Source organism: Oncorhynchus masou, chromosome 16 (assembly GCF_036934945.1).
Source record: "Oncorhynchus masou masou isolate Uvic2021 chromosome 16, UVic_Omas_1.1, whole genome shotgun sequence".
In the NCBI taxonomy this organism is placed as follows: domain Eukaryota; kingdom Metazoa; phylum Chordata; class Actinopteri; order Salmoniformes; family Salmonidae; genus Oncorhynchus; species Oncorhynchus masou.
In genome coordinates, this window is record NC_088227.1 from 23,043,274 (window position 1) to 23,056,996 (window position 13,723).

The following is a 13,723-nucleotide window of genomic DNA, read 5'->3' on the forward strand; positions in this document are numbered from 1 at the left end:
ACTCCGAGCATGCGCTGACCAACTGGCAAGTGTCTTGTACTCCCTGTTCACTCATGACTGCATGGCCAGGCATGACTCCAACACCATCATCAAGTTTGCTGATGACACAACAGTGGCCTGATCACCAACAACAATGAGACGGCCTATAGGGAGGAGATCAGAGACCTGGCTGCGTGGTGCCAGGACAACAACCTCTCCCTCAACGTGATCAAGACAAAGGAGATAATTGTGGACTACAGGAAAAGGAGGACCGAGCACGCCCTCTTTCTCATCGACGGGGCTGCAGTGGAGCAGGTTGAGAGCTTCAAGTTCCTTGGTGTCCACATCACCAACAAACTATCATGGTCCAAACACACTAAGACAGTTGTGAAGAGGGCACGGCAAAGCCTATTCCCCCTCATGAGACTAAAAATATTTGGCATGGGTCCCCAGATCCTCAAAAGTTCTACAGCTGCACCATCGAGAGCATCCTGGTTGCATCACTGCCTGATATGGCAACTGCTCTGCTTCCGACCGCAAGGCACTACAGAGGGTAGTGTGTACAACCCGGTACATCATTGAGGCCAAGCTTCCTGCCATCCAGGATCTCTACACCAGGCGGTGTCAGAGGAAGGCCCTAAAAATTATCTCCAGCCACCCTAGTCGTAGACTGTTCTCTCTGCTACCGCACGGCAAGCGGTAACAGAGCACCAAGTCTAGGTCCAAGATGCCTCTTAACAGCTTCTACTCCCAAGCCATAAGACTCCTGAACAGCTAATCAAAGGGCTACCCAGACCCTTCTTTTTCGCTGCTGCTACTCTAACTACATGTACATATTACCTCAATTACCTTGACTAACTGGTGCCCCTGCACATTGACTCTGTACTGGTACCCCTGTATACAGCCTCGCTATTGTTATTTTTACTGCTGCTCTTTAATTATTTGTTATTTTTATTTTCTAGTTTTTACTTATCTATTTTTTTACTTAGCACTTTTTTTTCTTAACCAACAATGATTTAAGAAGTTTTTAAGGGCTTGTAAGTAAGCATTTCACAGTAAGGTCTACACCTGTTGTATTCGGCGCATGTGACAAATAAAAATTGATTTGATTAATACCTTATGTTCTGAGAACATTTGACATAAATAAAATGGTCTCTGGAAACATTCCTTGCACATCATGGAAACATGTCTGTGAAATGACCTAATGAGACTTAAGGAAATGTTCTCTAAAGTTCTGGGAACGTTTGTTCTTAGCTGTGATCTTCCCATCTTGGTTCCCTTCCACATTTCAACATGCAGTGATTACCAGTGTACCACAGATACTTATGGTATAGGATACCTATAGTATAGCTTCTGAAAATATTTATAGGAAGTATCTGTGACTGTGTATTGTGGTTTGGTGCAGTGATTTCCACACACATCACGTACCTCCTCCTTGGTTTTCTTGGAGATGACTCTGAACCAGTCTCCTATCATACTGAGCACGGCAGCAAAGTAGGCTAGACCAATCAGGATCCAGAACCACACCACAGGCTTGTAGTAGTCCAGATACTCTATCTCAGAACCACCTATTGGGAGGAGACAGACACATATTTAATAAAGACTACACAAGCTTTTAGTGATATCACACCTCTAGCCAGAGAGCAGAAAGAGAGCGAAGGAGAGAGAGGCTATGTCACACAGAGTATTGATTATTGATCCTCTATTGTGAAGAAGGGTACAGCAATCCCGTTTTGTCTCAGCAGATTAAGCACACGTGTGATTTCAAACAAACTCTTTCTAAGACACAGAAGGCGGGATCGCAGAGGAAGAACATACAACATAGTCAGAAAAGAGAGCTCTTAAATACCCTTTTCAAGACCTTTTTCACCGGCCACAAAGTCACCGAAGCCGATGGTGGTGAGGGTGATGACCACAAAGTAGATGGACTCCAGCGTGCTCCAGCCCTCTATGTGTTTAAAGATGACCGCCGGCAACGCCACGAAGAGGACACAGCCAAACAGGATGAAGATCACGGTGGAGATCACCCTGATCTTGGTCTGGCTCACTTTCCACTTTTGGGGGAGAGACTGGGAGGCAGGGTAGAACAAATGAATAAAGAGATGGATAAAGATATTAATAAATAAACATGGCAATGGAACATGGGAAGACTGCAGAGGTTTGAAAGAGGGCCAACAAACAGGGAGGGGGGAAGAGGTGAAGAGGAGGCTATGAATACTAACAAAGCAGTTGGATTATGATGGTGCTGCAGTGTATGTATATGTGTTTGTGTGAGCATATTTTTTATACACAAAAAGGGCATATCTGTATCTACAGTATCTGTTTTTGTATCTATTATCTATTATGCCTGCGGGTGTCAGTATTGTGCAATTTGATTTCGGCATATTTTCTTTTAAATCAGCAGACGTCAACACTTAAGGTCTAAAAACAATCCTCAAATGAATGATGCATGACATAATTAGGTAAGGAATTTAACATTTGAAAATCATTATAAAAACATCCAGGGCCTATTTTAACAAACCAAATGCAGTTCTTTAAATAGCCTGCCCCATATTTGCTAAATATGTTGAACATGTTTTCAGTCCACATTGTTCATATTGCATTGCTTCCGTATGGAAATACATTGTTAAACATGGGCTATAGCCTTCACGCTGATATAGGGGCTAGGCCTACTGTAATTATCCGTCTGGACATAGACATGCCAAATGTAGTCAACAGGCATGATTCAATTCACTAGGCTATTGATGAAAAAAGACAATGTATAATTCTTATCAAATTCTAATAAAATGAAACAACTTGTTTTAAATAGGCTATGTCTAAATACAGTAACAGGCAGTAACAGGCAGTAACAGGCAGAAACAGGCAGAAACAGGCAGAAACAGGCAGAAACAGGCAGTAACAGGCAGAAACAGGCAGTAACAGGCAGAAACAGGCAGTAACAGGCAGTAACAGGCAGAAACAGGCAGTAACAGGCAGTAACAGGCAGTAACAGGCAGTAACAGGCTCCATAATTGCTTCCCATGGGCATATAATACAGACAAGGCAACTTAGACTATGGAGGGTTTTATGCACATCCCAACTTTTCAAAGGAGCTGCATGGACCAAAATAATGTCCAATATAAAGAAAGATCGGGAATGTCTGTTCACTCGTGATATTTTAATAGAATACTGGTTATAGGCTATTGATTAGGCAAAATCGATGCCATAACCAATTGCGTTACCGCAAGACCAGCTTTTGGTGAGTCTTAATATCACCAGTAGCACAGCTTGAAATTGGCACATGTATCTAAGGACACAGCTCACATATTTCCGCCCTTCCCACCTCAGCTCAAACGAGCTGATATAAGACAGGTAAATTACCATCCCTGGCGCCAGGGTTGGAAAATAGCAAAGCTCTGGCTTTTACATGTCGAAATGACCAAGGAGCGTGTATTTGACACTAGCACCGCCTTAAAGCCAGCCGAAAATAGAGCCCTCAGTCTTTAACAAGGCCTTTCTCCAGTCACTTCACAATGACATGTGTCATTTCCTTGTGTTGGCCTTTTTCCTGGAATATACAGTGCCTTGCGAAAGTATTCGGCCCCCTTGAACTTTGTGACCTTTTGCCACATTTCAGGCTTCAAACATAAACATAAAAAACTGTATTTTTTTGTGAAGAATCAACAACAAGTGGGAAACAATCATGAAGTGGAACGACATTTATTGGATATTTCAAACTTTTTTAACAAATCAAAAACTGAAAAATTGGGCGTGCAAAATTATTCAGCCCCCTTAAGTTAATACTTTGTAGCGCCACCTTTTGCTGCGATTACAGCTGTAAGTCACTTGGGGTATGTCTCTATCAGTTTTCCACATCGAGAGACTGAAATTTTTTCCCATTCCTCCTTGCAAAACAGCTCGAGCTCAGTGAGGTTGGATGGAGAGCATTTGTGAACAGCAGTTTTCAGTTCTTTCCACAGATTCTCGATTGGATTCAGGTCTGGACTTCTAACACCTGGATATGTTTATTTTTGAACCATTCCATTGTAGATTTTGCTTTATGTTTTGGATCATTGTCTTGTTGGAAGACAAATCTCCGTCCCAGTCTCAGGTCTTTTGCAGACTCCATCAGGTTTTCTTCCAGAATGGTCCTGTATTTGGCTCCATCCATCTTCCCATCATTTTTCACCATCTTCCCTGTCCCTGCTGAAGAAAAGCAGGCCCAAACCATGATGCTGCCACCACCATGTTTGACAGTGGGGATGGTGTGTTGTGGTTGATGAGCTGTGTTGCTTTTACGCCAAACATAACGTTTTGCATTGTTGCCAAAAAGTTCAATTTTGGTTTCATCTGACCAGAGCACCTTCTTCCACATGTTTGGTGTGTCTCCCAGGTGGCTTGTGGCAAACTTTAAACGACACTTTTTATGGATATCATTAAGAAATGGCTTTCTTCTTGCCACTCTTCCATAAAGGCCAGATTTGTGCAATATACGACTGATTGTTGTCCTATGGACAGAGTCTCCCACCTCAGCTGTAGATCTCTGCAGTTCATCCTGAGTGATCATGGGCCTCTTGGCTGCATCTCTGATCAGTCTTCTCCTTGTATGAGCTGAAAGTTTGGAATATCCAATAAATGTCGTTCCACTTCATGATTGTGTCCCACTTGTTGTTGATTCTTCACAAAAAAATACAGTTTTATATCTTTATGTTTGAAGCCTGAAATGTGGCAAAAGGTCGCAAAGTTCAAGGGGGCTGAATACTTTCGCAAGGCACTGTATGTCCCGTGTTTTTTGAATGTCACACACTCAGTGGGTCGGCCTATGGGATTTACTGACCTTCTGTTCTTACAGATCAAGTCATGCTGTGCTCCATTGTATGCCATCAGGCTATACATTTTTTTTTTTTGATCCTTTATAGTAGGCAAGTCAGCTAAGAACAAATTCTTGTTTACAATGACGGCCTACCCCAGCCAAACCCGGACGATGCTGGGCCAATTGTGCGCCACCCTATGAGACTCCCAATCACGGCCAGATGTGATACAGCCTGGAATCGAACCAGGGACAGTAATGACACCTCCTGCACTGAGATGCAGTGGAACACTGTGGGCTTACATCAGTAGGCTACATCGCAACACAAACAGCACAATCGCCGGACAAAGTTTAATTCAAACCCATAGAAAGACAGGTGTAACAGGGGTATGACAGTCTGTAGCACTAGCAAAACTTCTTAATACACTGAAGTGTACACTCCACGATAGAGTCCTTGGCCTTGTCCTTCCCTAGACAGTGGGTTACACAAAAATGAGAACAGGGACACTGGGACTGAAACTTAAAGAAGGGTCATCCTCGGATCAGCTCATCAGTGATGTGTTCCGCTGTGCTTTTCAGCACACAGCAGCTAGAGCCCAGAGAGAGAGAGAGGTCAGAGTCAGGACTGAATCCAGCCTTGGACCCTGACAATAAATATTGATACGGAGGGATTAATGATGATGAATAGACCAAAGCTGCTTGCCAAGCATAATATATATTTCACAGGTCAGCCATTTTTAAACCCCCTCAAGAGTCGATTGACGTGCCCACGCGTCACGTGATATAATTCTAAAACATTGAATAGCTCCTGTGTTTTTATGAGACTTACTGTTTCTCAGGGGGCAGCTGGTAGTTTAGCGGTTAAGAGGGTTGGGCCAGTAACTGGAAGGGGCACTTAACCCTAGTCGCTCTGGATCAGATCGTATGTCAAGTGTAAAAAATTACTTGCAGTGGCTGTACCTCAATCCCCTCTTTCTGCCTATTCCATAACATTGGCTTGTGAAACAGGATCTGGACAAAGGAATTGTCTGTAAAACTCAAACTGTTTAAGCTAGCAACTCATACTACCCCATCTTCGAAGAGGAGACTCTCACAAACTCCCACACGCTTTGGTACGTGGTACGCGTCCACGTACTAATTTCAAAGATCTCTTCTCACAAAACTGACTGTCCAGACTGAGCTACAATCGAATAAATCACCAACATCGACAGGTAAGACTTTAAAAACATTAGAACTCACTTGTTTGCCATTCGACACACACAAGCATTAGGGGAGTTGTTAGAAGGTGACCCAGTACCACACTGTAAAAACGTCACAAATGTGAATAGGGTGTTAAAAAGGGCCAAATCGTAAAACTTAAATTAATAGCCTGGGTGTTAATTTGCTTGAATCACTGAACAACACAGGCGCATATTAAAGACAGGCATCTATTTCCTTAATGCAAGCAGCTTTTGCTGATTTGCATTGTTAATTGTTTAATTCTCTTCCAGCATTTTAATCAATGTCTTAATTTCCTGCACTAACATGTTATCATTTACACACTGTGTCATGCTTCTTTTGTCTTAGTATGCCTCTATTTTGGAGAAGAAAAAAAACTTTATTATTATAATTATTCTCCACTTTGACTGTGCATTTTTGATAGTTTTTACCTTTGCCAGTAGGTCAGACAATATCTGGAGGTCTGTACTCCCGAAGTTGTGGACTATTTTTGTGCTTATCAGGTAGCTGTAAGCAGCCAATGGCGAGCAGATTTTTTACTGAATTATGTAATGTAACAAATCAAACATTAAACTTCGTAAAGAATTCATGGTAACCTCGTTAACAATTCATTTCGACTCAGCGTTTACGTGATGAAAGTCGTGCCATTGCCCTATTTGAGACTGTGTTCAATTGAAGTTTCACGCTAACCAAAGTGACTTAGTATTGGTCTACATGTTGTCTTATATCTCCTAGATATAGGACAGACACTTCAAAACCTCATTCCTTGTGATTTAGTTTTTGACTGTCTGTTTTGCCATTTATGAATGTGTTATGGAAATCTATGCAGCCTACTCAATCACTTTTTAAAGCTACTGTTTACAGGCCTCCTGGGCCATATACAGCGTTCCTCATTGAGTTCCCTGACTTCCTATCGGACCTTGTAGTCATAGCAGATAATATTCTAATCTTTGGTGACTTTAATATTCACATGGAAAAGTCCACAGACCCACTCCAAAAGGCTTTCGGAGCCATCATCGACTCAGTGGGTTTTGTCCAACATGTCTCTGGACCCATTCACTGTCACAGTCATACTCTGGACCTAGTTTTGTCCCATGGAATAAATGTTGTGGATCTTAATGTTTTTCCTCATAATCCTGGACTATCGGACCACCATTTTATTACGTTTGCAATTGCAACAAATAATCTGCTCAGACTCCAACCAAGGAACATCAAAAGTTGTGTTATAAATTCACAGACAACACAAAGATTCCTTGATGTCCATCCAGATTCCATCCGTCTACCCAAGGACGCCAGAGGACAAAAATCAGTTAACCACCTAACTGAGGAACTCAATTTAACCTTGCGCAATACCCTAGATGCAGTTGCACCCCTAAAAACTAAAAACATTTCTCATAAGAAGCTAGCTCCCTGGTACACAGAAAATACCAAAGCTCTGAAGCAAGCTTCCAGAAAATTGGAACGGAAATGGCGCCACACCAAACTGGAAGTCTTCCGACTAGCTTGGAAAGACAGTACCGCGCAGTACCGAAGAGCCCTTACTGCTGCTCAATCATCCTAACTTAATTGAGGAAAATAAGAACAATCCGAAATTCCTTTTTGATACTGTCGCAAAGCTAACTAAAAAGCAGCATTCCCCAAGAGAGGATGGCTTTCACTTCAGCAGTGATAAATTCATAAACTTCTTTGAGGACAAGATCATGATTATTAGAAAGCAAATTACGGACTCCTCTTTAAATCTGCATATTCCTTCAAAGCTCAGTTGTCCTGAGTCTGCACAACTCTGCCAAGACCTAGGATCAAGAGAGACGCTCAAGTGTTTTAGTACTATATCTCTTGACACAATGATGAAAATAATAAAATAATCATGGCCTCTAAACCTTCAAGCTGCATACTGGACCCTATTCCAACTAAACTACTGAAAGAGCTGCTTCCTGTGCTTGGCCCTCCTATGTTGAACATAATAAACGGCTCTCTATCCACCGGATGTGTACCAAACTCACTAAAAGTGGCAGTAATAAAGCCTCTCTTGAAAAAGCCAAACCTTGACCCAGAAAATATAAAAAACTATCGGCCTATATCGAATCTTCCATTCCTCTCAAACATTTTAGAAAAGGCTGTTGCGCAGCAACTTACTGCCTTCCTGAAGACAAACAATGTATACGAAATGCTTCAGTCTGGTTTTAGACCCCATCATAGCCCAGGTTTACATGCCGCTCCTTGTGGCTGGTTTTGGATTGGTGCGGCTCACTGTACCTCGTTGTGAGTCGTTGTAGGCGGGCAGGGAGGGGAAGATGAATGACTCACTATAACACTGTGCTCTTGTTCCGTTTATAGAGCATGTGTCTTCCTGGCTGAGAAATTGTCCTCTCTAATCACACGGTGTGTGTGTGCAGTGAACAGTAAGAGCAGAGTACCTTGGTGATAGGTCTCCTCCAGTGAGGGAACGACTCTCCTTACTGGCATTAATAATGGCTGTACATGTTTGTTACAGCAACACAGCCAAGCTCTTCTTTTGACTCTTGTAGTATTGCTGTTAATATTCAGTCCAGAGGAAGAGATACTACATGTATGGGAAAAAAATCCATATCCTCATGTGAGCTTGGTAACCACTCAAATAGTCTGTATTGTAAGCGTGGTCTCTAGAAGCCATTGTCATGGCAACCTAAATAATGAATTTTTCTTTTATCAGCTCAAGAACACGCAGCTCAGTGATGGACAGTGATGGTCTAACTACTTCTGCATTGAAAATCTCCTTATGCGTTGGAAATTAACTGAGGGGGTGTAGAAGCTGGTTAGGTAAAAACAAATACTCAACCACTAGTGTGTGTGTGTGGACAAAGAACTCTTATTTTCATGTCATCCAACAAATGTAAATGCCTGGAATTTGCTAAAATGGCATTGGCACTTGGATTGGATCCAGTGCTTTGGTCACATGACATGTTAATATAACTCTTTGGCCACGCACACCAGTGGTGAGTTTGGCGTCGAAATAAGTATGCATAAGAAGAAAAGAACCCTATACCTACTGTAAAATAGTATGGTGGATTTTTGATGTTAAGGGGCTATTTTGCTTCCACTGGTCCTAAGGCCCTTGTTAAGGTCAACAGCATCATAAACTTTATCCAATACCAGGACATTTTTTACTAAAACCTGGTTTCCTCTGCCAATAACATTTTGCAATGACCATGTCTGTCTCTGGACTGGAACCCCATTGAAAACCTGTGGTATGAATTGAAGAGTGCAGTCCATAAGAGCAGAAAAAGGATGAAAAAAGGATCTGAAAATATTCTGTATGGAGGAATGGTCAAGATCCCTCCCAATGTGTTCTCTGATCTCATAAAACATTTTAGAAAAAGGCTCAGTGCTGTTATCCTCGCAAAGTGAGGTATTGAAAATTATTGAAAACAGGGTGCCAATAATTTTTACATATGCATCTTTTTGAGAGAAAACATACCACAAAATCTCTTTTTCTGAACAATTGCATTAGTATAAAATAATGTAATTTTCAAAAAACATTAAGCATACAATATAGCTCAGAATCTGTATTACTTGTTTTACACAATATTTTTTGCTCATCTTTATTAAGGATGTCAATAATTTTGGACCTGACTGTATGAAATGTTTAAAACTCACCCCAACTATCTTCTCCACTCTGTTGATGCCTTTCCCAAAGATTGTCCCAAGCTGGTCTCCAACACCAGCCAACAGGAAGCCAAAGAGGGGGATTCCCAGAAGGGCATAGATGATACAGAAGATACGTCCCCCCTCCGTGTGGGGAGCGATGTTCCCAAAGCCTAGAGAGAGGAGCGATCATAAACCCACACCCACACACAAACACACAGGAAGAGGTTAACTAGACCAGGGGTTCCCAAACTCGTTTTTGTTTTTTGCCCTCACACTACAAAGCTGATGAAAATAATCAAAGCTTGATGATGGGTTGGGTGTTTGAATCAGCTGTGCAGTGTGTAGGGGCCAGGACAGAGTTGGGGCCAGGACAGAGTTTGGGAAACCCTGAATTGGACAATCGATTCTCAGCTCCATGCAGTCCTGGGCACCGGCAGCAGGTTTTTATATTCCAGACAATTATTCTCATTACCAAGACTGAACCAAATGGGACCTAGTGAATGACCTGCAGAGAGCTGGGACCAAAGTAACAAAGCCTACCATCAGTAACACACTACGCCGCCAGGGACTCAAATCCTGCTGTGCCAGACGTGTCCCCCTGTTTAAACTAGTACATGTCCAGGCCCGTCTGAAGTTTGCTAGAGAGCATTTGGATGATCCAGAAGAAGATTGGGAGAATGTCATATGGTCAGATGAAACCAAAATAGAACTTTTTGGTAAAAACTCAACTCGTCATGTTTGGAGGACAAAGAATGCTGAGTTGCATCCAAAGAACACCATACCTACTGTGAAGCAGGTGGTGGAAACATCATGCTTTGGGGCTGTTTTTCTGCAAAGGGACCACAACGACTGATCCGTGTAAAGGAAATAATGAATGGGGCCATGTATCGTGAGATTTTGAGTGAAAACCTCCTTCCATCAGCAAGGGCATTGAAGATGAAACGTGGCTGGGTCTTTCAGCATGACAATGATCCCAAACACACCGCCTGGGCAACGAAGGAGTGGCTTCGTAAGAAGCATTTCAAGGTCCTGGAGTGGCCGAGACAGTCTCCAGATCTCAACCCCATAGAAAATCTTTGGAGGGAGTTGAAAGTCCGTGTTGCCCAGCAATAGTCCCAAAACATCACTGCTCTAGAGGAGATCTGCATGGAGGAATGGGCCAAAATACCAGCAACAGTGTGTGAAAACGTTTGACCTCTGTCATTGCCAACAAAGGGTATATAACAAAGTATTGAGATAAACTTTTGTTATTGACCAAATACTTATTTTCCACCATAATTTGCAAATAAATTTGATTTTCTGGATTTTTTTCCTCATTTTGTCTGTCATAGCTGAAGTGTTCCTATGATGAAAATTACAGGCCTCTCTCATCTTTTTAAGTGGGAGAACTTGCACAATTGGTGGCTGACTAAATACTCCCCCCCCCCAACCACTGTATATGAAGTATTCCAAGAAACAATTTAAATGAACTATTCAGATCTTGTCGTGGGACCTACTGAGGATTGAATTGAGTTTATTTCAGTTAATTGGTTTCCCTTAACCAAGAGGAGCTACTAATTAATATATTCTATATTTGCTGCTCAGCTGGGTGAAATTCAGCACACACAGTGATTCTATAGGATAGACCTGAAGACAAACGGATTAAAATACACACTGAGTGTACAAAACGCTCTGTGACCAGGTGAAGACTGATCAAGTGAATCCAGCTGAAAGCTATGATCTCTTATTGATGTCAATTGTTAAATCCCCTTCAATCAGTGTAGATATAAGGGAGACCAGTTAAATAATTATTTTAGAGACAATTGAGACGGATTGTGTATGTGTGCCATTCAGAGGGTGAATGTGCCAGGCGCATTGGTTGGAGTGTTTCAAGAACTGCAACAATGCTGGGTTTTTCACACTCTACAGTTTCCTGTGTGTATCAAGAATGGTCCACAACCCAAAGGACAACCCGCCTACTTGACACAACTGTGGGAAGCATTGGAGTCAACATGGGCCTGCTTTCCTGCGGAACGCATCGAAACCTTGTGGAGTCCATGCCCTGACGAATTGAGGCTGTTCTGAGTGCAAAGGTGGGTGCAACTCAATAATAGGAAGGTGTTCCTAATGTTTTGTACACTCAGTGTAAATCTGTCAATTAAGATTCCATTAAAATACCCCATTTAGGGGGACATCAGGTGATGACTAAACGACCGTCCTGTCTGACCCTTCAATTTTCAGATCAGGAAAATATCTTGAAAGAATCATGAATAGCTAATAACCAAGCATGATTTTTGAGTGCTCCAGTGCCTTGACTTAAAAACATCCATGTTTTGACATTGCAACAAGAACTGTGTGATTTAGGATGTGACAAAGCAGATCATATCAACTGAAAGCTGCAGCATTAACCAGTCTGAGAGAATGAATGAGTAGAGGGAGTTCTACACTAACTGGCTTAGAGGGGTAGAGAGAGCCTAATCAAGGATCAGCAAGCCAGTGCCACATCTATAATTCACACACACCCTCCTCTCACCTCACCTCCAGGAGCTCACACTGCAGACCTGTGCATTACACACACACACACACCTTTTTTCTCCCCAATTCAATGGTATCTAATTGGTAGTTACAGTCTTGTCTCACTGCTGCAACTCCTCAGCAGAGTCCGTACGGTCGAGCGCCATGCATCCTCTGAAACACAACCCAACCAAGCTGCACTGCTTCATGACACAATGACCACTTAACACGGAAGCCACACCACTGTGTCAGAGGAAACACCGTACACCTGGCGTGTCAGCGTGCACTGAGCCCAGCCCACCACAGGAGTCGCTGGTGCACAGTGGGACAAGGACATCCCTGCCGGCCAAACCCTCCCCTAACCTGGACGACACTGGGCCAATTGTGCACCGCCCCATGGGTCTCCCGGTCGCAGCCGGATGCAACAAATCCTGGACTCGAACCCAGGATCTCAGGTGGCACAGGTAGCACTGTGATGCAGTGTCTTATACCACTGCACCACTCGGAAGGCTCTACAGGCACACACCTAACCAATTAGGCTGCACTACTGAATTCAGTGTGGTGAATGATCCCCATTGAAAATCCACCATCTAATTGCAGCAAGAAATGCATAGGCCATTATGATTCCCATTCAAAAAACCCTTAGCACTAAACAAATTGAACACTCATTCACAAATCCCTTCATGTACTACAACAGCGCCATTCAAAATCCCTTTGGTCTGAAACAGCTTATAGTAATTACAAAAATCTGAACGACACATTAACACTATCATTCAAAGCACAGAATCACTCTCCTCATTAAATACTGTAAGTAGAGTCAGTGGATATAACCAAATCTAAATCAAATTGCCATTGGAATTTCAATAGATATTAAAGGAACTACTGTATATTTAGAGAATATATATATTTTTTATTACACCACTTTACATTAAAAGGAGTAGATTTCCCAAAAGCCAAACCCCCTTTAGGCTACATGCAACTGAGCCAATTCCATCAGCCAATTCCACCTGTTTAGACTGTAGACTCCTGAGCCAGGACAGGACAGGAAAGGAAGGGCCTGCAGGGTGGAGTCTAATGGCTCTGTGGCTTCACTTCCTGACAGACAGTCACATGCCACACACACACCAATCAGGCCTCATTAATTGCTGCACTCAAACAATCAGAACTCAACAGGACACAACATTAGTCATTACACCCCATGCATGTGGTGAGGAGGATAGATATTGCTCTCGCTTTTTAACTTCATGTCTTATTATTTATTTTTTTGAGACAGATGCCAATCAGATGCCAATCAGATGCCAATCAGCACTGTCTGGCATGTTGAATGAAATAACCAATAGACGTGTTGTATCATTGCACTTGCTGACACTTCCTGTTCTCAGCATCAGCAAAATCTCTGGTTAACATTTCCTCTGTCTGAATGAATCTAACGTGACACACACAGAGAGAGATACAGAGAGAGAGAGAGAGAGAGAGAGAGATACACAGAGAGAGAGAGATACACACAGAGAGAGAGAGAGAAAGACAGAGAGAGACAGAGAGAGAGAGAGAGAAAGACAGAGAGAGAGACAGAGAGAGAGAGAGAGAGGGAGAGAGAGAAGCCCATTTCCAGGGTCA

At 42.5% G+C, this 13,723-nt stretch overlaps 1 protein-coding gene across 1 annotated transcript in view; it reads right to left on the bottom strand.

Moving 5' to 3' along the window:
• Nucleotides 1-13,723, bottom strand: part of LOC135557698 (potassium channel subfamily K member 2-like) — a 52,009-nt gene that overhangs the window by 12,994 nt on the left and 25,292 nt on the right. The window contains exons 4-6 of the mRNA XM_064991220.1: nt 9,623-9,783; nt 1,829-2,048; nt 1,408-1,547 (exon numbers count right to left, since the gene is read on the bottom strand). Coding sequence (XP_064847292.1) covers nt 1,408-1,547; nt 1,829-2,048; nt 9,623-9,783 — 521 coding nt within the window. The remainder of the gene's footprint in view (nt 1-1,407; nt 1,548-1,828; nt 2,049-9,622; nt 9,784-13,723) is intronic.